The sequence below is a fragment of the Solea senegalensis genome, linkage group LG10 (assembly GCF_019176455.1).
Source record: "Solea senegalensis isolate Sse05_10M linkage group LG10, IFAPA_SoseM_1, whole genome shotgun sequence".
NCBI classification, from domain to species: Eukaryota; Metazoa; Chordata; class Actinopteri; order Pleuronectiformes; family Soleidae; genus Solea; species Solea senegalensis.
Window position 1 is genome coordinate 12,334,618 of NC_058030.1, and position 21,255 is coordinate 12,355,872.

At 40.7% G+C, this 21,255-nt stretch overlaps 1 protein-coding gene across 1 annotated transcript in view; it reads left to right on the top strand.

The window, feature by feature from the left end:
* The window catches only part of nell2a (neural EGFL like 2a), a 71,548-nt gene extending 56,915 nt beyond the window's left edge, over positions 1–14,633 (top strand). The window contains exons 16-20 of the mRNA XM_044036731.1: positions 3,605–3,745; positions 4,806–4,999; positions 7,142–7,318; positions 10,673–10,897; positions 13,835–14,633. Coding sequence (XP_043892666.1) covers positions 3,605–3,745; positions 4,806–4,999; positions 7,142–7,318; positions 10,673–10,897; positions 13,835–13,876 — 779 coding nt within the window. The 3' untranslated portion in view covers positions 13,877–14,633. The remainder of the gene's footprint in view (positions 1–3,604; positions 3,746–4,805; positions 5,000–7,141; positions 7,319–10,672; positions 10,898–13,834) is intronic.
* The last annotated feature ends 6,622 nt before the right edge of the window (positions 14,634–21,255 follow it).

The window sequence follows — 21,255 nt, forward strand, 5'->3', positions numbered from 1 at the left end:
TTTATCAACCTGGAGCCTCTGCAGCTTGTTCTCAAACACCGTCATAAATGGGATCTGACATGACAAATTCAGTTCGTTTCAAAATCCACTTATTTGCAAATGTATGACTCCACTGAGGGAGGAGGGAGGTTCTGTTGTTATGCTTTGTTTTATTTTTTATTTTAATAACTCCCCCTGCAGCCTATCAGGATTATCCGGTAGACCTCTGTGGAAGAAGATTTTGAATTAGTTTACTGTACAGGAAAATGTACATATGGCAGTAGTTGGTGCTGTGCTAAGTAATCCAAAACAGCAGAACTGTATGCCAACACTCCTGGGGCCATCTGTCACTCAGAGATGGTTAATGACATGAGGAGGGAAGTGTCAAGGGAGGAGGAAGGAAGGATGGATGGATGGATGGATGGATGGATGGATTTATGGCACAGAGCTGCATCTGCTCAGGATTGGAATAGTTAGCAATGTCAACAGGAGGAAGTTGGAACAATAATGAAAGGGATAGATGAAGAAGAAGCGGGTAACATCGACAAACATCTGAACTCTACTTATTTCTGCTCAAACATGGAGCAATCAGTAGGAATGAGCGAAGGTGACGATGAGGGCACCGCAGGTGTTGGCTCAGATTTGGGACAGATATGAGATGAGGTAAAATAAATAGACGCATCGAAAGGTGAAGGCAGTAGATGTGAAGAGTGAAAGGAGGGGAGGATCATGGCACAGTGGCAGCTCAAGAAGGAGGCAGAGGAAACCGTCCACTTGAGTTGCCTTAATAAAGCCCTTGTTTCCAGGCTGTCACTCAGGATAACGAGTAGGAAAACTGCAGTCTGTTCCAGAGCAAACGGTTCTTCCTTTTCCCTTCATTGTCTCCTCTCCTCTTCATCAAGCCCATCCTCATCCTCATCCTCCCATCCTTTGTGGTATTTCTCTGTGAGTCACCGTGTCACCGCGCAGCCGAAATAAATGTTCTTCTGTGGCCTTGACCTCTCCGAGAGATTCGCAAAGATGGTTTTTCATGTTGTTTGTGTAGTCATTTTTATTCATTCGGAGCAGAGTGAGGGGAAAACATGACATGATTTAATAAGAGGAAGCAGAGCACCAGCCACATCTCAGACTCAACAAACCCCAAACCCTCACGATTCAGTCGAGACGGAGCTTTCAAGCGGCGCTCCTTTCGACTTGTCATTTTTTTTTGATGATTTAATTACAATGATCTTCTGTTATCATTTACGCAGGATGATTGCAAGCGCGTTGTATCTTTGCTCCCTCACACATTCCATCTTGTCGAGTGTGAGTTGCGACAACGGTGACTTTCACAGTTACTGAAGCGGCACTTTAGAAGTCGATTTGACGTCGGGCTGAGATGCATTATGCCATAATTGTGGCTGACAGGTTTGACTCAGATTTAAAAAAAAAAGGGGGGGGAAAAAAAGGAAATGACATGTCTTCTGTTGAGGGCGTAACCTTCTGTTGTTATAGCCAGACAGTGGAGCTTTTAAAATCCCTGAATGAAACTGTCTGAAAATAACTCATTTGCATATTTTTAGATTGACTTCACCATTAGTGTCTGTTATAAATAGTATCTGACTGCTCAGTTGTACTTTGAACAATTTCCTACAGCCTAATTGGGGAGAAGAGGATAATTCAAACTAATTCAACTTGATTTTATTAATATACGGCAGGATATCTCATGCAGCTTTCTCCCTTTAAAAGCTTCCCTGTGTTTTATCATGGTGACTTTCACAGGCTCTCCATGTGTGGGAATAATATACATTAATTACAAAGAGTGGCCAGTTATTGCGTTTGCTGTAGGCCTCTGGTTTCTGTCCTTTTCACCTGCCATCAATGTCTTAAGGAGGGAAAATGCACAACTCTACTCTCACCAAACTAATGTGATTAGTCAAATGAGAGCATTAGCTTTAACCCTTAGTGCTCACGCAGCACGGATCTGTGCCACAGGTGCAATCATGGTAAATTGTCATGGGAATAATACACAACTCTTTCTTTGGACATCCTGGGGGTGTGTGTGTGTTTAGAGGTTTATATATTCAGGCTTTAAACATGTGTGGTTTTTTTTGTCTTCTTTTATGTTGTTGAGTCAAGGTTAAGATTAATTTTATATCGCATTTTTAAAGTAGCAATAATTGTGTAGAAGTCACAAAATAGACTTTCATTTTTGTTCATAAAAACTAGCTTTGAACTGTGACATATTTCCAGATTTCACAGATTCAATCCAATTTGAAACAGTTTGAGTACTTTTTGCTCAGGTGTGTTTATGTAGTTGGTGAAAATTTAAAAAGAAATTGCCTAGGTTGTGCTGGGAAAAAAAGGATATATTGCACATTGTTATAGCCTCTGTATGTACTGTATGTTTTAACATAGTAATGGAATTAACAGCTGAAAAGCGTTAAAGTCTGCAACACCAAAAAGATTCTATTCCTATTAGTTGGTTGTTTTTAATCTCATTGTACCTGTGTATAGTGACAATAAAGGCATTCTATTCTATTCTATCCAGCTTTTTTCAGCAAACCTGCTCTGGACTCAGACAAATGTGGGTCATTTCTTACTAGATAGGCCCCTAATCTGTGAGACATTTGATCAACGGTTAATCTGCTGTAGAAATTCTATTAAAAGACTGAGGACTCATTAGCCAATAGATCTTAATTCCATTATTGCCTGGGCAGTGGGGGACCATGAGCCCGTCTGCCTGTCTCTCGGTGGGGGATACTGTTTCAAGCAGTCGTATAGAAGGTCAGACACGGCACACTGCCATTTTCATAATGAGAGCAGAGCATCATGCATCAGGCACGGCCATAAAAAAACCATCATTGGCTATGCAGGCACATTTAATCACAGTACATGTCTGCTCCTAACATATTTAGTCCTACTGTGTAATAACAGGATTTATGTCCCCTCTTGTGTGGCCCTGGCCCCTTTTTTTTTTTTTTTGAATTAAATATCAGATGAAATATCAGGGAGATCTTCTGTTTCTCTCTTCTGGGACTTCTGAGTTTTAAATTGTATTGTTCTTGGTCGATGTCTGGGGGAAAAGTTGTGAAGGGTGAAATGCAACGGTTGAACGGTGGACTGAAAGGAAACGAGGAAGTGCGGATGAAAAGAAACAAACAGAACCATGGGAAGAACAAAGGATTAAAGACACAGAGGGAACAGTCAGTGCATGTCATTCAAGGCTTGTATTAGAGAGCTGAAGCAGGAGGAGTGAGGACTGTATGAAAACAAACATCACCTCCCGTCTATTGACAACCACCCATAGGCTGCAGTAGAAGGTGCTTCTCCACATATCCTTCTTATTTCCACATAGAGTTTAATTGAAGTGAACACACAACCTCTGAGTTTATCTCTTTTCCTGCATCTGTTACTATAAGAGGAGACTGTATAGGATTTTTGTGCAAAAGTGGAACAAATGCATATTTAAATAAACACAACACTGATTCTCTTCTCTTCTCTTCTCTTCTCTTCTCTTCTCTTCTCTTCTCTTCTCTTCTCTTCTCTTCTCTTCTCTTCTCTTCTCTTCTCTTCTCTTCTCTTCTCTTCTCTTCTCTTCTCTTCTCTTCTCTTCTCTTTCTCTTTCTCTTCTCTTTCTCTTCAGATATTGATGAGTGTGCCAATGGCTTTGTCGAGTGTGATAGTAAATCCACTTGTGTTAACTTGCCCGGCTGGTACCACTGTGAGTGCCGTGATGGCTACCATGACAATGGCTTGTTTTCCACCAATGGGGAGTCCTGTGTAGGTGAGTGAGCTGCCTCGGTTTTACACAAATATGTAAAAAAAAGAAAAAAGAAAAATGGCTATAAGATAAGCAGGCTGATAAATCAAGGGAATCTAATTTGACACCAAAATCACAAAAAACATGACTTGCGCAGTTCAATTTGTATCATCTAATTCATTCTGTGCGTAAAAACGTAATTATCAATGTATTATTTAAACCATTATTGCATATAAAAATGTATAATTTCATGAATGTTGCGACAGTATTTTGTATGGAAATAATTTATTTTTAGAATGAATACATTAAATTCACATTTTTAAGTGTCTTGTGTTATATATTACTAGTAACGGCATAATAATGTTATGTTTGTATAATGCAACACTCCATTTAGATTCAGTTACACTGACACCTCAGTCCCAGCTTCTCTTCTCTTTGATTTCTTCCTTTAGACTAAATAGATTCAAGTTACAGAAATAAGCCGTTAAAACAGTGCTTCCTAATTTATCAAAACCATAACTTTTGTTTTACATGGTGTTACACTTGGTGTTCGTCATGGTATGAATGCATGGTTTTGTCATTAGCCGTGTGTTGTCCTTCCAAAATGTCAGCTTTCTTTACACAGCCTGTTCATTTTCTCTCACATTCTCTCTCATACGACCTGTCAGGAGACGTGTCACCTGTCAACATGGAAACCGTCAATCTTCAGTTACACTGAAGCATCACCTGTAACAATAGTGCTTGTGCTGCTGCACTCGTTGACCCCATTCTTGACTGTCAGTCTCAGATGCAAGAGGGGAAAACAAAAAAAAGCATTCTAAAGGCTCTTCCTAAGGCTGCGTCTCACAAAGCAAAGTTGTAATTTGGCCAGAAGTGGGTTTCTGGGTTATATTACAGTTGTATACGGCTGTTTTATTCTGTGGTCTGGAAAATGTTGAATTTCCGCAGGTAACAATAGCATTTAAAGCTTTTGATGAGCCAGTTTTGGGTGCAGTGAACCTTCAGTGTGTTGTTCAGAGGCTGTAGAAACCTTGTTGCAGCAGGAGCATCAGTATGATGTCGTCTTTTCTTGTGCTCTCCGCAGACATTAATGAATGCAAGACGGGGAGGAACACCTGTGCCAACGACACGGTGTGCTTCAACCTGGACGGAGGCTACGACTGCCGGTGTCCCCACGGGCACAACTGCACGGGCGACTGTATCCATGACAACAAGGTCAAACACAGTGGGCAGATCTGGGTGCTGGACAGTGATCGGTGCTCGGTGTGCTCCTGTCAGGTAAGAATCAGAATCAGCGGATGGATAAAGAGAACTGTGAGACAAAGGCGACAGACCTTAAAGACCATACAAAAATATTCCTTTAAACAAACAATCCTGTTACCCACGGGACAAATGTCATGGTTTATTGCCCTTCTCTGTAAACATACTGCTCTGCTTTAAGCAAAACACTCACATTTATGTTGCATTAATGTGAAATATGATTCCTTTAACTCAATTTATAACAGTCGGAGGATTCACAAGTTTTCACACGGGGTAAATATGGTGACTTTGATGTGGAAACATGTGCCTCATTGACCTTTAAACAAAATGAATGAATGTTAATGTCCCTGCATGTCATGTGTGGCCCTGTGATAGACTGGTGACCTCTCCAGGGTGTACTGTACCCCGCCTTTTGACCTACGTCAGCTGCGATTGGCACCAGTGCCCCCAAAGATGAGGGGGAATTGATGTATTAGATGTAACTCACTGGTATGTTACAGCCTAAGGACGAAAATGATCTGATTGTTGGTGGTAATCCAGACACAGATCAAGATTCAGGATTAAAAAATAATAATAAATTGTGAACCTTGGGAGTATATTGATATAGTTTGTGTTCTCTGAGTGCTTTCTCTGGTTAATGCTGTGCATCAGATGTAAGATTAAAGTATTGGTGCAGGTACAAATATACAATAACAATGACAGTGTTGCGATATGGATTAGCAGTTTAAGCAAATCAAATCAGTCAAAGTTGACGTTAAACGTTCACGTAATGTCCAACTGAAATGATGTAAAGGGTTAAAACGCAGCAGATTTTCATACAGAGAAAAATGTTAAATGTCCTGAGATGGTTCACGACCCTCAGGTCACATACAGGTTATAAACAATCATTAACCAATAAACCAATTATTGGGCCCAGTCTGTTTCTTAAGATTAAACCACTTTGCACTATTATCTTCTAAATTCTGTTAACTTTACTATTATTATTATGTTATTATGTCATTCGTAATAAACTCAATGTCAAATGTTCAATTTTTTTTTTATTCAATTATTCTAATGAGTGGTCAATTTAATAGCTAATTATATATAAATATATTGTTTGACTTCTGTTCAGGAAGTAAATGCAGTGAAATCTATAAATATAAATATAGAATTGTATAGGACCGTATATGAATGAATAGTGCACTGTGGTTCCACGGCAGCTTTGAACGACACCTTCAGTTTGCACATTGATCTGAACATAACCCGTGTCACGGTTTGACCTAGTCGTGTCAAAGACCTGCCAGAGTGACTCATGCTTTTCATGTAGTTGTTTCTATTGATTTCTGATGCCAGCGTGTAGCGGGAACATTTGTACTTGAAAAGCCATTCGATTATACCACTTTTCCTCTATGAATATCAGGTCACAGACCAGTCACACTTTGCCTAATACCCAATGTCTGGCAGCAGTGAAAGGTGATTATAGTGGATTAGTGTCGGTAGTGAATGATGAAGCAGCAAATTATTCATTTGATTACAAAGGACCAGGGCAGGAATGGCTGCCTAATTAAATTAGTTATATTAATTGATTAGAGAGATTGAAGAGCTGCCTGTCAAAATGTGTTGTATTGAGTGATTGAGTGAACAGAGGAGTAAACATGTTATTGTTTTGGAGGTGGGCAAACACAGCTGGACGCTAGATGGACAGTCTCAACCACGTCAAAGGAGAAACCAAGGTCAAACACCAAAGAAAAGACAAAGTGTGGCTGAGGTCATGCTGTATGCAAATAGTTATTGTTTCAGATCCAGTACATGAGTGTTTGTCTGCAGCTGTGTTTTGTTCTAAAATAAAACACTGACAAACCTGTAGATTTAAACGATTATCACTTTATTTTATAATGTCAGCCATCTGAAAATCAGTGTATAAAAGCTTGTTTGATTATGGCTCCTAAACCTTGAGACATAGAGGTATAAATCTGCAAATATATATTTAATAATATATAAGCTGGTGCCAATTCATTTTGGACATTTCTGCTTTGGAAAAAAAAAAAAAAGACTCCTGTCATGTTTGTTTCTAAAATCAACAATACTACATTTATTTCCTTTATGGCTGAGTGGTGTAGTGCCTGCACACACGTGTGTGCGGTCCTGTGGTAAAATGTGAAATTTGTTCTGCATGCTCAGGCCGGCCAAGTCATGTGCCGCAGGATGGTTTGCGACTGCGACAACCCCAACGCCGACCTGTTCTGCTGCCCCGAGTGTGACCCTCGACTGAGCAGCCAGTGTCTGCACCAGAACGGCCTGCTCACCTACGGCAGTGGAGACACCTGGGTGGAGAACTGTCAGCAGTGTCAGTGTCTGGTGAGTAATGTAATGTTATTGCTTTTTATCAAGAAGAGCTGGGGTTTTTTTTTTTGGTTTTTTTTCTTACAGTGAGAGTGAAAACATAAAAGTGACGCACCGCAGCGCTCGCACAAGACGTGTAGCTAATACACTGCATAGCAGTTTCCATGGAAATGACGGAGCGATGGTGCTCTGTTAAGAAAGTCAAGGAGAGGAGTTTGTTTTGTGGCCAAAGAGGAGGAGGAGTGATTAAGAGGTGAATATCAGGATTGCAGAACAAAGAAACCTGAAATTGTTTTTTATCTCCTAGCAAAAGAAACGTGAGTGGGTGGTTCATTCATTCATTCGTTCACTCGATTCAAAAGGACCTTCTGCGTCGTTATCTGCAGTGATGGAACGGTACAATTCACTGAGAGGTACTTTCAAGGTTAAGAGAGCCGGAAGTTGGAGTGTCCTCTACATGTCACACGTTCGTGTAGTTGAGGAATATTTCACGGTAGGCGTCGTTTTCTCCGTGTTCACATCCTCTGACGCGCTGATCCTTGTTTACATGGTGGTTTTTACTCTGCAACTCAAGCACCACGGGCAAAGTGTTTCATAAGTGTCTCCAACTTGACACAAACCATAAATCCTCCTACCTGCGATGTACTTCATGGTTGCGTGCATATTAAATGCCAGGGCTGTGCTTCTACCACACTTGTCTTGTCTCACCCACATTTAGCTGTAACATACGCCCACACCAGTGTCACCCCTTCTGTTCAGTGACTCACCATTCATCTTCCTGGTAGCGGATCTCAAGACAAGCACTTTATGACTCCTTTTCCGGCTTGTTCCCCTCTCGTTGCTGCTCTCGCAGATCCATCATACTTGTAGCTAATATAAGTTGGCTCCTGTCAGACGGTCAGATGGTCTGAGGAGCAACAGCAGTGACATTTTCTTCCTCCCCTGCTGCCATTGTAATACCGCCTTGATGCCTGGACCTCGGATGATGATTCTTGGATGTCTTACAGCAAACCATTACACGGGGGCTCGGAAATTACCGCTCGGCCGAGAGGGAATAAAGAAGCACACTCGGCTGAAAAACCGCTTCACTTATTTACTGTATATTGACACACGTGCACACAAACATATTTGAGAACACGGTCATGCAGTATACAAACACCAGCATGTTTATAAGATACACACACACACACCCGCGTCTGAGAGTGTAGACATGTCCGCACACAAACGGACATAAAACACGATCAATTAAAGATGCATGGGGACGCGCATGTGAGGCAAAGCGCCACCAGCCGCAGTCTGTGAAGAGCGGCGCTTGAAATGGTCGAGGGAGAAGGCTGCTGGGTGATATCGCGCTGGGGTTCCAGTGACATGACAGGGATGTGAAGTGAACCTTGAACGCTGCTTCACTTAGCAGAGCCACAGCAAGGGCCTTAAAATACACAGTGACAGCAGACACACGCGGCCACTACGATCTCCTCTTTCTTTCTTTCTTTATTTATTTATTTATTTATTTATTTACAAGGGACAGTGTACATTTCAGTTTAACCCTAAAATGTAAATGTACCAGAGTACAATACACTACAGGTGTTGCAATGCTATAATAAGACAATTGTAAGTACTAACATGATTAGGTCTTATCAAGAAGCAGCACAAATATATGGTAGGTTTGTTATTAAAGAGTGGAAGTGTGGCTCATTTTAATCCATCATTCAAGTTTAGTTTTAAAACTGAATAGTTTGTACTTTCTCTTGTATCAACAGGAAGACTATTCCAATAGTTGGAGGCCCTTACTGAGAAGACTTTTTGCCCAAACCTTATACGTCTGTATTGTACAACACAGTCTCTTCTGGTTGTTGCCCGACTACTGCTGCTGCTGCTGCTGCTGCTGCTGCTGCTGCTGCTGCTGCTGCCGCCGCCTTTCTTCTTTACAAGCCCATTTAATATTTTAAAAACAAGACATACATCTAAAAAGTATGAAAAAACCATCAAAATTATGTTGCAACTGATTGGTTTTTGGTCCAGTGCTTTTACAGTTGCTTATACAGGGGTTTCTATTGGTGTCAGAGTGCTTGCTTGGGACCAGCTTAACTGTCTCTGCAGCCCATGCAATCATTTTAATATGAAGAATGTGGCCTTTGCAGACTCTTTACACATGGATCACGCGTTTCGCTTTCTTGATAAGTTACCAGATGATCGAAATAAGAATTCAGTTACTTAGCCATAGGGTGAGACATATTGAGACACATACCTGTTAAAAAGAGAGTGATCTTCACAGGATCATTCCCGGTCAAAGAAAAACGTCACTAGATTCTAATATTCTGGAGGCAACACTCTATCTTACGTTCAGTGAATCCTTACATGTGCCTGCACATGTGTAAAGGAATGCATATTACATTGAAGTGAAATACCATACCATAACAGAACCTTGGGAATAATGTGAATTCAATAAATTCATTTTAAACTGAACGAGTGCACATGCCACACTGTTTTGTGTAAATACAGGCTGATAGTGTGCAGACTCCTCTGTGATCATGGACCACATCTGCATGAAGGGACAAATACGAGTGTATTCCGTCTCTCCATCTTGCTACAGGCGAAGAGTTCCCACTTCAAATGTTTACACGATACATGGAGGCAGGGAGTGGGTATTAGCGCTGCGTGAGCCTGTGCTTTATCGCCGGGCTCATTTACAGCACCATTTCTGAAATGCTGAGCCAGAAGATTTTCAGTGTTATTAAATATTCCCGGTGGGACTCTTGCATTGTATCTCTTTTAACTTTATGTGTGTGTGTGCCTTTTTTTAATCTCCTTGTGTGTTTAAACTTAAAAAGTCTGAGCTCATATTTCAAGTCCCAATGAGGTGCAGAGCAAAAAAACAAAAAAATGCCCACAAATGACAAGAGTAAGCAGAAGTGGGTCAGGCCAGAGTGATTTAGCATACACGAGGTACAATGTGTAGCGTTGGCCAAAACATGGTTGCCCATGTTTTCTTAGGCCAGAGGAAAAAGGGCAGTGGGAGAAATCCAATAACGCTTTCTGTGCTGTAAGTTTGCTGTGAGATTAATATAGGAACAACAATAAGAGAGATGGACGAGAGCAAATCAATTAAAAAGCTCGAGCATTTACCTCACAGAAAAAAAGCTGACTGTGTTGAAAGATTGCCCCGCTCATCTATTTTTTTTTCATCAAATGGAGACACTTGCGATAACATGCAAATAAAAAGCAGAAGAAGAAGAAATGGAAAATGCAATAGTGCATTAGCAGAGATTAATTTTGAAGCTTTCTCTGCTTTTGCGCCCCCTCTCTCTCTCACTCTCTCTCGCTCTTCACCTTTAATCCATATCAAATATTCCCTCTCCGCCTTCACAGCAGGGGCAGGTGGATTGCTGGCCTCTGCCATGCCCGCCCGTGGACTGTGAGTTCACCGTGGTGCCCGAGGGCGAGTGCTGTCCCCGCTGTGTCACCGACCCCTGCCTGGCCGACACCATCCGCAACGACATCACCAAGACGTGCACAGACGAGCACAACATCTCACGCTTCAGCGGCTCCTCCTGGATTAAACATGGCACTGAGTGCACTCTGTGCCAGTGCAAGGTAAGCAGCCGGCCCTGCAGGCAGCCGTGAGACGGCGAATTACAGTTTGCTTAGTTCACTGGCACAAATAAAAAAATGGTTTGGGAACTGACCCATAGTGTTTGTGGAAGGAACAGTACATTATGGTCCAGAAATTGCATTTATTACATATAGTGATAAATGTGAAAGCTGCTTTCATGGTTATTATTATTATTATTATATATATATAATAATAATATTATTATTATATATTATATTGGCTGTGTCCTAATTTAGAAGCAGCACCCTTCTAAAGGCTGCATTTCCAGACCAATGCATCATAATGTTGCAAGAGGCTGTCCTCCACTGAAACGCGACTATATGCAGGAAAGACCCATAGGTAGGTTTTAAAATTGGCGCCCCCGGTGGTAGCATAAATAACAGCAATCTGGTACCTTAGGTGTGTCATGAAGTAGCTTTGATGAGGTTTCCACCAGCAGTTCCCATGTTTTACCCACGATATGACACACAATTTATTTATATTTTATGTCACTTGGCTTGTTTCCTTCAGCACGGCACGGTTAAGTTGCGTTTCCACTAGCATTGTACTTGGCTGTTTTTAGTAGCTACTCTGGCGTCGCCTACTATGCTTGACGTCGCCAGACTGCCGGCCACTGTTTGCTCAGAGGAAGACACGTCCGACACAAGAATCACACAAGAAGTGTAGCTTAGTTAAAAAGACTGAACAATGTCGCACCTAAAGCACATGGGTTAATCTCCAACAATTACCAGAGAAATGTCTAAAATATCAATATTCAACAGAGGAATCTGGTGTATTTAGCGACAGCAATGCACAAATAGTTTTATTAAGTGATTCTAATGATTCACTTACACTGAAAACAACTGCTTTACAAGTCACTAGTCACTCGTTTGTCGGACTTCATCTATAGAACACACCCTTTCATTTTGTTTTGGCAGTCAAAGTCTAACGAGACAAAGTTGCCCAAAGGGCACGAACCTGGCCCCTCATTTTAGACACAGCTTATAGTGCAGCTTTGCGATCACGCCTCCTTTTCAAAGCCTTAGTTAAACACTTTGTGAATTACACATATTGCTGTTGCTGCTACTCACACAACTTGGCTCTAACAATAGCACCTCTAAAGCCCCTAATTAAACCCATATCTCTTATTATATTTGTACGAAACCCTGTGTAAAAAAAAAAAGTATAAAAATTTCAGGAGATATGACTACCTGAAGTCTCTCCCTGTGTTGCCTGGCAACCTCACAGTGATGACCAGACAGCTGTTTCCAGACGTTACACTTTACTGCGCTTGCTGTAATTCAGTGTTTTATGGAATGAAGGTATTATCTGTCTTCTTATTCATTCCCAGCCAAAAGGCAATAAGCACAACCCCCAGAATTTCAAACTCTTTCTTTGAATAAGAATGAACATGGAACTTGGACCAACAGAAACCTGCAACCTGCGGAGGAATCACTGCTGTTTCCAATGCACTATGTTAAACAAGCAGACATGTTGGCATGTGTGTACTGTAAAGCGTCTATCTTGAAAAGTAGGAGAAATCATGGGAGAAGGCTTCCTTCCACAGTTTTTATGTATTCAACCATTTGAGTTTTGTAATAGACGTACCTGCAGAGGCAGCTATAGTTACTGACACAGTATACCCTTCATTATATATTGTGAGCATGAGTGAGTCTGCTCAGCTTTAGCAGTAATCCACCAGCTAAGACTGACTTCCTAAGTTTACAATGTTTTTTTATGTGTATATATATATATATATATTTATAAAAAAACATATATATATATATATATACATATACAGCATATATATATATATATGCTGTATATAAAGTATTCTCCCCCTGCTTGCCTAGCAATCAATATTCTCAGAGGACAAACTGAAAAATATTCTATATTTCTGCAGTCTTTTAAAAAAATGTCAAAGATTTATATTGAATTCATATGCATGAACACAAACCTCAGCGCGTTTTCCACCAGTCATAAACCCAATAACAGACATGCGGCGGGGAAGTGGTTTGTGATGTTGCCTTGCGTGCGTGCGTGCGTGCGTGCGTGCGTGCGTGCGTGTGTGCGTGTTGTCTACATTGGTTTCTTCCCACAGTCTAAAAACATCCATCCATCTTCTACTGCTGCTTTATGAGCTTTGTGAATCTCAGCTGACATAGGGTGATAGGTGGGGTACATCCTGGACAGTTTGTCGCATGTTTTTGCACTTCGGGAGGAAACCGGAGAACCCGGAGAAAACCCACGCACACACGGGGAAAACATGCAAACTCCGTGCAGAAAGGCCCCCTGTCTTCCACTAATTTTGGTGTTAATGAGGTATTATTGTAGCAAGAAGACCCGGGTTCGCCACCCGGTTGGAACGAGGGCCTTTCTCCTGTGCGTGGGTTTTCTCCAGGTTGTCCGGTTTCCTCCCACAGTCCAAAAAAATTGACCGTGGGTGTGAGTGTGCGAGTGGATGGTTGTTTGTCTCTATTTGTGTCCCTGTGATGTTCTGGCGACCTGTCCAGGGTGTTCCCCCGCCTTGCGCCCTATGTCAGCTGAGATTGAGATGAACTGAGATGTGGATGATAAAGCAGTAGAAGATGGATGAATGGATGGATGTATTATTGTTTTTTTTTCAGTTTCTCATTTGCCCATTGCTGTCCCGGCAAATCTGAATGCAGCGATGAAGAACATCATTCCCCCTTAGATTGAGGTGGAATGACTCTTTGACCCTTCACATCTGTATTCTCAGTAGAATATCGTCACGTTGGATGAAATGCTGCCACATTTTTGCCCTTAGGAATGTTAAATGCCATTCTGAGCCTACTGCGCTGACCTTTCCCTGAAACAATTGTCTGCCGAGCTTGAAAAGGCTGCACTTCAAGGTTAAAGTACGGCAATAACGCGTGTGTGTCTTTGCCCTCCCCCTTTTTTTTTTCTCTCATTTCCAGAACGGACACATCTGTTGCTCAGTGGATCCCATGTGCCTTTAGTCCTGGAAGATCTGAAGGTACCTGTACAGTGTTCTCCATGTAAGAAATAGTGACACCACCCCTATGTCTCTTCACTGTCCTTTCTACAGGTGTGGGTCAAATTGTGTTCGCGTATTAGGATTTGATTTAGCCTGCCAAACCAGATGGATGGAGTCACCAATCAGGACAATTCCTATAATGTCATATTGTCAGATACAGACAATTGTACAAAATGAACCTTCATGTACTTTACACTGGTTTCTTCTTTATTCTCCGTGGTGAACTCCACTCATCTGGTACATCATTAAAAGCAAAGTGTCTTGCAAATACTCTCGTGACCCATGTCTGCCTTCTCAGCTCCTCTTTATACCAAATGCAGATCTCTATATCTTACCAAACAGACGACGGACTACAGTTTCCTCGAGTCCACTCTATTTGTTTTGTCTCACCACTGCAAGTGGACATTTACGGATCACCATTGCCCCCACTCTGAATCATTGCTACATGAATCTGTAAGATATTACTGTTACTGGCATGAGTGTGCTTGATGTCCAAACATTTTTGCTGATTTCTAATTGATTCTCAATGATGATGATGATGATGACAATATCTTAGATAGAGTCCAGGCAGTTAGCATAAGGTTTTGTTGAAATATTTATGAGTCGTCTATATTATGTGGTGCTTTGTAGATTTTTTTTGATTTTTTTTTTTTTTGTAAATTTTCTTTTAGGCTTGTTATTGTGTAATAGTGAAATAAAGTATTTCTGTTAACATTTAAGTCTTGTCTTGGACTTATGTGTGAGTCTACTTCATTTGAATTCATTCTAAGTACGAATATTTAACGTCTGGGTGATATATATCGTCGTCCGTCCTCGTCCTCGTACGATAGTCGGTGCGCCAGGGCAAATATCGATATTTTAATTAATAAATGAAGGCACTCTAAAGTAAGCTTTGTTCTCTATGTTGTGAATGAATAGAGAAATCCTGTTCTTTTAACTTTTCACGGACGTTTTGTTTTACAGATATCCTGATGCATCGTTATATGATTCCCACCTCTATTTAGAGGGGTATTCATTATTAGTTTCATAAGCTGTGACATACCTTCTGAAGTCCTTGTGGTAAGTAATATCATAGTTTTTATGTTGATGAAGCATTAATACATGTATTATATGATAATATTAATATTACAGCCCTTTTTCAGAAAGAAATGACATTTGTTCACATTAATCCAAATGATATTTAACAGCTTGAAAAATCAATGGATTACACTAAAATAATATAAATGAATTTAAAAAGATCCTTGATAAGATATCTAACTGAATTTGATAATACTGAAACCTCTAACAAGCTTTTGGTAGTTATTGTGTCTCGTGGTCTTAATAATAATAATAATAATAATAATAATAATAATAATACTAATCTTAGGATTATGCTGGTTGATGGGTCAATTGCTCTTGCATATTTAATTTCACTGTTGTAATAAAAAATTTAGTCATGCTGCATTTCACCACATATATCCATAACATATGTCCTCCTACACTTCTTTCTATAAGTAATAGATTAATATAGACTTTCTAGAGGAGAAAATATTATCTTTAGCCGCTTAAGTACATATTATTGAAGCCATATATGAATTTATAGTCTGCTATACATCACATTTGTGTTGCACTAGCACATGTAAGGTTTTTGCTTACTATCTGTCGAGTTTGTGTGTTATTGAAGTCATGTTCAAAAATACGTGCGTACGACGAGTAATGTTTTAGTTGCAAAAGCAAACTAAAGCATTATTGTTCTTTTGCCCTTTTTTCCGGAGTTAATAAACAATGTAATTATATTTGTATAAAATGCTATAACATAGGCTACTGTACCTGGTCTGAAGACAGGGTTGTTTCACAAGTGTTGTTGGCTTGTCAACAAACGCTGACCTGTTACCCTAACATATGACGGTTGTAACAGACAGTACCGTTTCCCAACTGTGGGGGGAACCCAAGAGCAAATCCCACATTGTGTTACATACTTACATCTTTTTGATGAATAAATATAAATATTTCTACCACCGCTCATGGTTACATGGCACAAACTTTACACTTTAGATGGATCACTAGATTAAAAAAAAAAAATGCACAGGTTATTATGAGTTATTATTATTATTGTTGTCTGCTTATTTATTTCGTTCTCTACACCAGTGGAAGATGAAATCTTAACATTCTGTTCTAATACTTAGAGTATGAACTGTTGTTTTTGTGCATTATCATTATCACGTGTGTGTGTGTGTGATTACAGATTTGCCTTCCATTATCAGACACTTACTATAAATGTTTGATGCAAACAGATTGTGTATGATGTATGGCTCGCACAGAACCAGTATCAGTAGCGCTGCTCGATGACTTCAAATGTAGCTTGTGTGGAATATACGTCTCTATATTTAGATGCACTCCACTCTCCCTGTTGAAGTGCATATATATATATATATATATATTCCACATATATATATCCCCCCCCCATACTTTTTTTCCGTGCCTTTAGAGATGGTTGTAATACTTGTATCACAGAAGAGCACTTAAAGTTCCTAATATAATTATCTATCAGTTCACAGCCAGACAAATGAGTTCAGCCTGGAGATGGCTTTATTTCCCTGTGGAGCACTTTCTCTCCTACCAGCTGATTCCCTGACTCTGCCTCGCAGCTGCTTACATTAACAAACACACAACGTAATGGGATCCATTTACATTCAAACCTACTCTCCACTCACTTGAGCTTTTTTTTCCCCCCCACTTCTTCTCCCCCCCCAAAAAAAACTTTTTTACCTTGAGTTATCATGACTTCAAACTCATCCTGGAGTTGAATGTTGGGACAGGGGTTGTAGCAGTGGACAGGGGACGTGGGCAGTAGACAGTGGTCAGTTCACAGCGGCTGCTGGTAGGTGGTGGGGGCACCATCTGTTCTGGCTGCTTTGCTCCAGCGACTTCTACAGTAGCTGGTGGTGGCATGGAGCCAGTGGGCACCTAAGTAGTGATAGCACAGCAGGACAGACTGGTCTTCCAGCTGGCTTCTAAATGTCCAATTTTCCATGGCAGAGCTGAACCCTCTGCAACAGATGCTCCGACCCACGGGGTGTCTACTTCACTGCCTGTCCTATATACACCGTTAGTCACTGCGTACGTATCGTGTTGATTGTGGCTGGCAGGACAAGGCAACAGAGAAAAGTCAGGTTTATTTTAGTGGGGACATTTCAGCATACTGTTTAAGGAATGTGTGTAGAATTATTTATTTTTAATTCAATTTGACTAGGAAGTCATATTAAAGGTAGGGCTGATGATGCTGCAATAGCAGTTAGAACAGGCTATGTTTTAAATTCAAAAGTCCAAGCCCCTTTCTTCAAACCTCCCTCCGAAGCAAGCCTTCAGAGCTCAGGAACGCGCATTTTCGGCACTTTTAGGGTGAAAAACAACACATTCTGTGGATCGTGCGGATCTCAAAAGATCACAATGACATAAAGTGAACCTACCTGTCCAGCCCATTCTGGGCTTTCAATTTTTGCCACCGTTCAAACGCAGCACAGATGTTCACACCTGCTGTTGGCACCTTTTCTGCCATGATGTTGCTGCAACTTGTTGGATTTAGAACACTAGCATAAGCTCTGGCGTTGTCTTCTGAGCATGCGTGATTAGTGCGCAAAGAGGGGTCCGCCCATGGGGGAGATAACAGTTTGATCGATGCATCATGTTCCAATTCATTAATTTGGACCTTTTATTATTTTTACAGTTTTATTTCTGTGAAAATGCATTAATTAATTGGCTGCAATGGGGCCGTGAAGGGGATACAAATCTCCCGCCCCATCTCTTTTGCAAGTGCTGCTGACTTTAGTTGTGGGACAGTGCACCCACTGATTTGGCTACTGGTGTAGATTCTACTAAATCCAGTCCGGATATTCTGTGTAGTTCATTTAGTTGTGGACGTCTCTGCTTGTGCTTGTGTGTGTGTGTGAGGGTGTGTGTGTGAGGGTGTGTGTGTGAGGGCGTGATGGGCTGCAGGTGTCATTCACTGTCTGATTGAATGCCCTGTGTGTAAGTGTCTGGGCGGATCCTCGGAGCTGATTGGTCCTGCACAGGTGTTCAAGTATAAAAAAGGTCTGATTATCACAGCTGCAGCGGACTTTCCTTGAACCAGTCATAGCCGTACTGCCTGCACACACACACACACACACGCACACGCACACGCACACGCACACGCACACCCCTCATGCTTGTTTTTAATGAACCTTGTTTGAAGTTGTTTGTTTCATGTGTTGCTGGCGGTTTCTCGGGAGTTTGGAAAATTGAGTCTTTTTATCTTGAGTCTTTGTTTTTGGTCTGTGGGAGGGAGCGAGAGAGAACATTCAAACTCCACTCAAAGAGAAGTCCTCTTTCAAACTATAGTTGACAAACCTAAGTATCAATTGTTCTGTATTTGGTCTAACCTGGATTCAACCCAGTGGAACTTGTTGTTTTTCGAGACAACAACGCTAACATCGCACCACTGTGTGAATAATGACTTCTGTCGGCGATAGAGGAGAACCATGAAATAACTTCAGTTTTGGATTTGACATCAAGCAGTGGGGCACCCCTTTGTTAGCAATGCTACCAAAATACACCACTCCAACTATAGCAGCAGAGGGAATGTTTATTTTAAATATCTAAGCCTCTTTGTCTGACTCATTTGGGACCGTGCGCTTTTGTTGGGAGTGTGTGAACACATGGCGTTCTCTACAGTCTACAAGTTTGTGTCCCAGATTTAGCTGTGGCTGCAGCTGAAACTGAAATAGTTAACTGTTTCACTCTACGAGACCGTCAGAATCTTATTCCTTGAAATTTTAATGAGTTCCAGCTCAAACTGATGATAAATAACATACATTTATATGAAGGAGTTGTTGAGTTTCATTGGTTTGCCTGTTTATGGTTTAGTTGTAGCCTTACCTATAATTTTCCACAGGGGGCACTATGGAGTAGTTGGGTATTGGTTATATAAGCACCAGTATATAAGGTACCTGGTATGGATGATGGGAAATCACATGTTTGTTTGTTTGTTTGTTCTTACGCTCCCCACTCTCATGGATCATTTGATTATTGATTTTGATTTATTTGCAGCTATTTTGTAAACCAAGCCTGCGTCAAATGGGAACCTAACCCAAAGTTAATCAGCATGTGGACATAAATCATTGAAGCGTATAACAAAACAACTATACACATAACTATCTGCGACTACAAGGCAGGTCGGGGTCAGTCTGGGAACCACGTCTTTGTTGGTACTGATGAACAGGGCAGTGGATTTTAGTCTGAGGACGTCTATGTGGTGATTAGAAACCATATTTGTAGCATCATTAGATGACAGTGTATCGACATTAATCATGTGAAGTTTCATCATACATCATCTTCACTCTGGGTTCAGCCACTACTGTTCACGGTGATCACAAAATCAATGCTCCACTTATGACTGTCAAACGCAGCTAAAAGCTAAAGAGCCCGGTCCAGGACGTTGATTGAAGGATGTTAAAATGTTTATCATGCTGTGGCTTTTTAAATCTTCTAGAGTGCATTTATATATTGTTTGATTTTATTTTATATTTTTGTTCAAATAACATACAAAAAAAAAATCTATTTTCAAAAAGAAGCTTGATGGAACAACACTTAATCCAAGCACTTCAACAACCGGCTGCTCTCGTCCTGATTACTGCACATCACACCAGCAGAGAAGCAGTGAGTCCACATTTTCTGCCATTAAAGCCTTCACTTGCTTTGACCATATGAAATAATTCAAATAGAAATGGAAACCTCTTCCCCCGAAGACAAGTAATAAGGCAGACACCATCATTATCACTAACCCATGTCTGGGGATTCAATTCTCCAACTGAGTTGTTGGATGTTTTGAGAGATTTATCTGACACCACAGGTTCCTCTGTGATGTATCAGAAACCTGCAGAAGGAATTGGTGATTAATTTGGCCGACGGGGATTGAAAGTGTCTTTGGGTTTGGTGGAGGGACTCACGGGGACACTGACTACCTGGCTGCGGCTGACTTCGGTCTCCCAGAGTCACAGAGCTGTCAGCACAGAGTGATGGGACATGATGCACTGATCTAATTGGCTCATGGCTGACAATGAAACAATGAAAGCGATTCCACTTGACCTGTAGTTGTGGTTTCCCTTCAATGTTTTTTTTTTTTCTTTTTTTTAATAATATTAAGTAGGAACAAGTCTTCCAGTTTACCAGTTACTAAAAGAACCCAGTTTGAATGGAAGTCTATGGGAAAAATAGCCTATAGTATATAACTATTTGAGTTAATGGTCTCAGTGTTTAGTTTCAAGTCTTTGCCAATAGCACATTTAATAAATGATGTTCTAAATCATGTAAATTTCTTTCTTAGAGGAAAATAGATGATAAAATGCAGCACATATGAGTCCATCCATCCAGTAGAGGTCTAATTGCAGGTGACACCTCTGAATTTCCTGTTGTGCCAGCAAAATCACAATTCTGCAGCGGTCTAAATAGAAGTTCAAATTTATGGGTATGAGGCACTTCATTTTCCCTCTACAAAGCTTCTCCTTTAGTCCTGATTCTTGGGTGAAATATACTTGCAAATAGTAAGTAATGTGCCATAAAACGCTTCCAGAAAGTTTGAACCCAAAAGCTGTAAAAAAAAAAAAAGAAAGAAAATTGGTGAAAAGCAAAGTGAAATCGACCGTGATTATGCGTCCACTAAATGGAGGAAGTGATCAATACTCTGGTAAAACAACATGTGCATCAGGCTCCAACGCCACACGAACATTTTTTTGAAACCCCAGTTTTGATGTGTTTTGTTTATTACTGCATGACCCTCCAAAAAAAATAAATCAATATCTCATTTCTCAGCTCAGTGGCAGACTGGGAAAAAGGCCTCAGTCAAACGACTAATACTGTGTGGCAATGAGATTGAGGTTTTTGCCTCAACAAACAATGAGAAACAGTAAGACTTCAGGAGCTTTTACACATGTATGTTTTCATATGTACCACGCTACGCCTATAGCTGCTTCTCTCATTAAGGACCGTTTCCAGTGAGCGCTGAACCTTCACAAGAATCATGGCCACTGGTGATGAACTGTCACAGAGATTTGGCCTGTGGTTTCATGGACGCGCCATTTAGTCCATTTAACTGCCGCTCCATAAAAGATCCGTCATAACTCTGTTTTCTGTGCAGTGTGTCTCTTAAACCACTGGTTCCAAATCTTTTGGCTTCCAGCAGTGACTGGCAGTGGGCATGAAAAATGATACTTCACTCATCTTTTCTCAGATTGTTAATAATGTCTCTTATGTCAAGTTTGAAAAACAAATGAAAATATATATTTCTTTTCTTAATGATCTATTTTTGGGGGAAGGAATTCATAA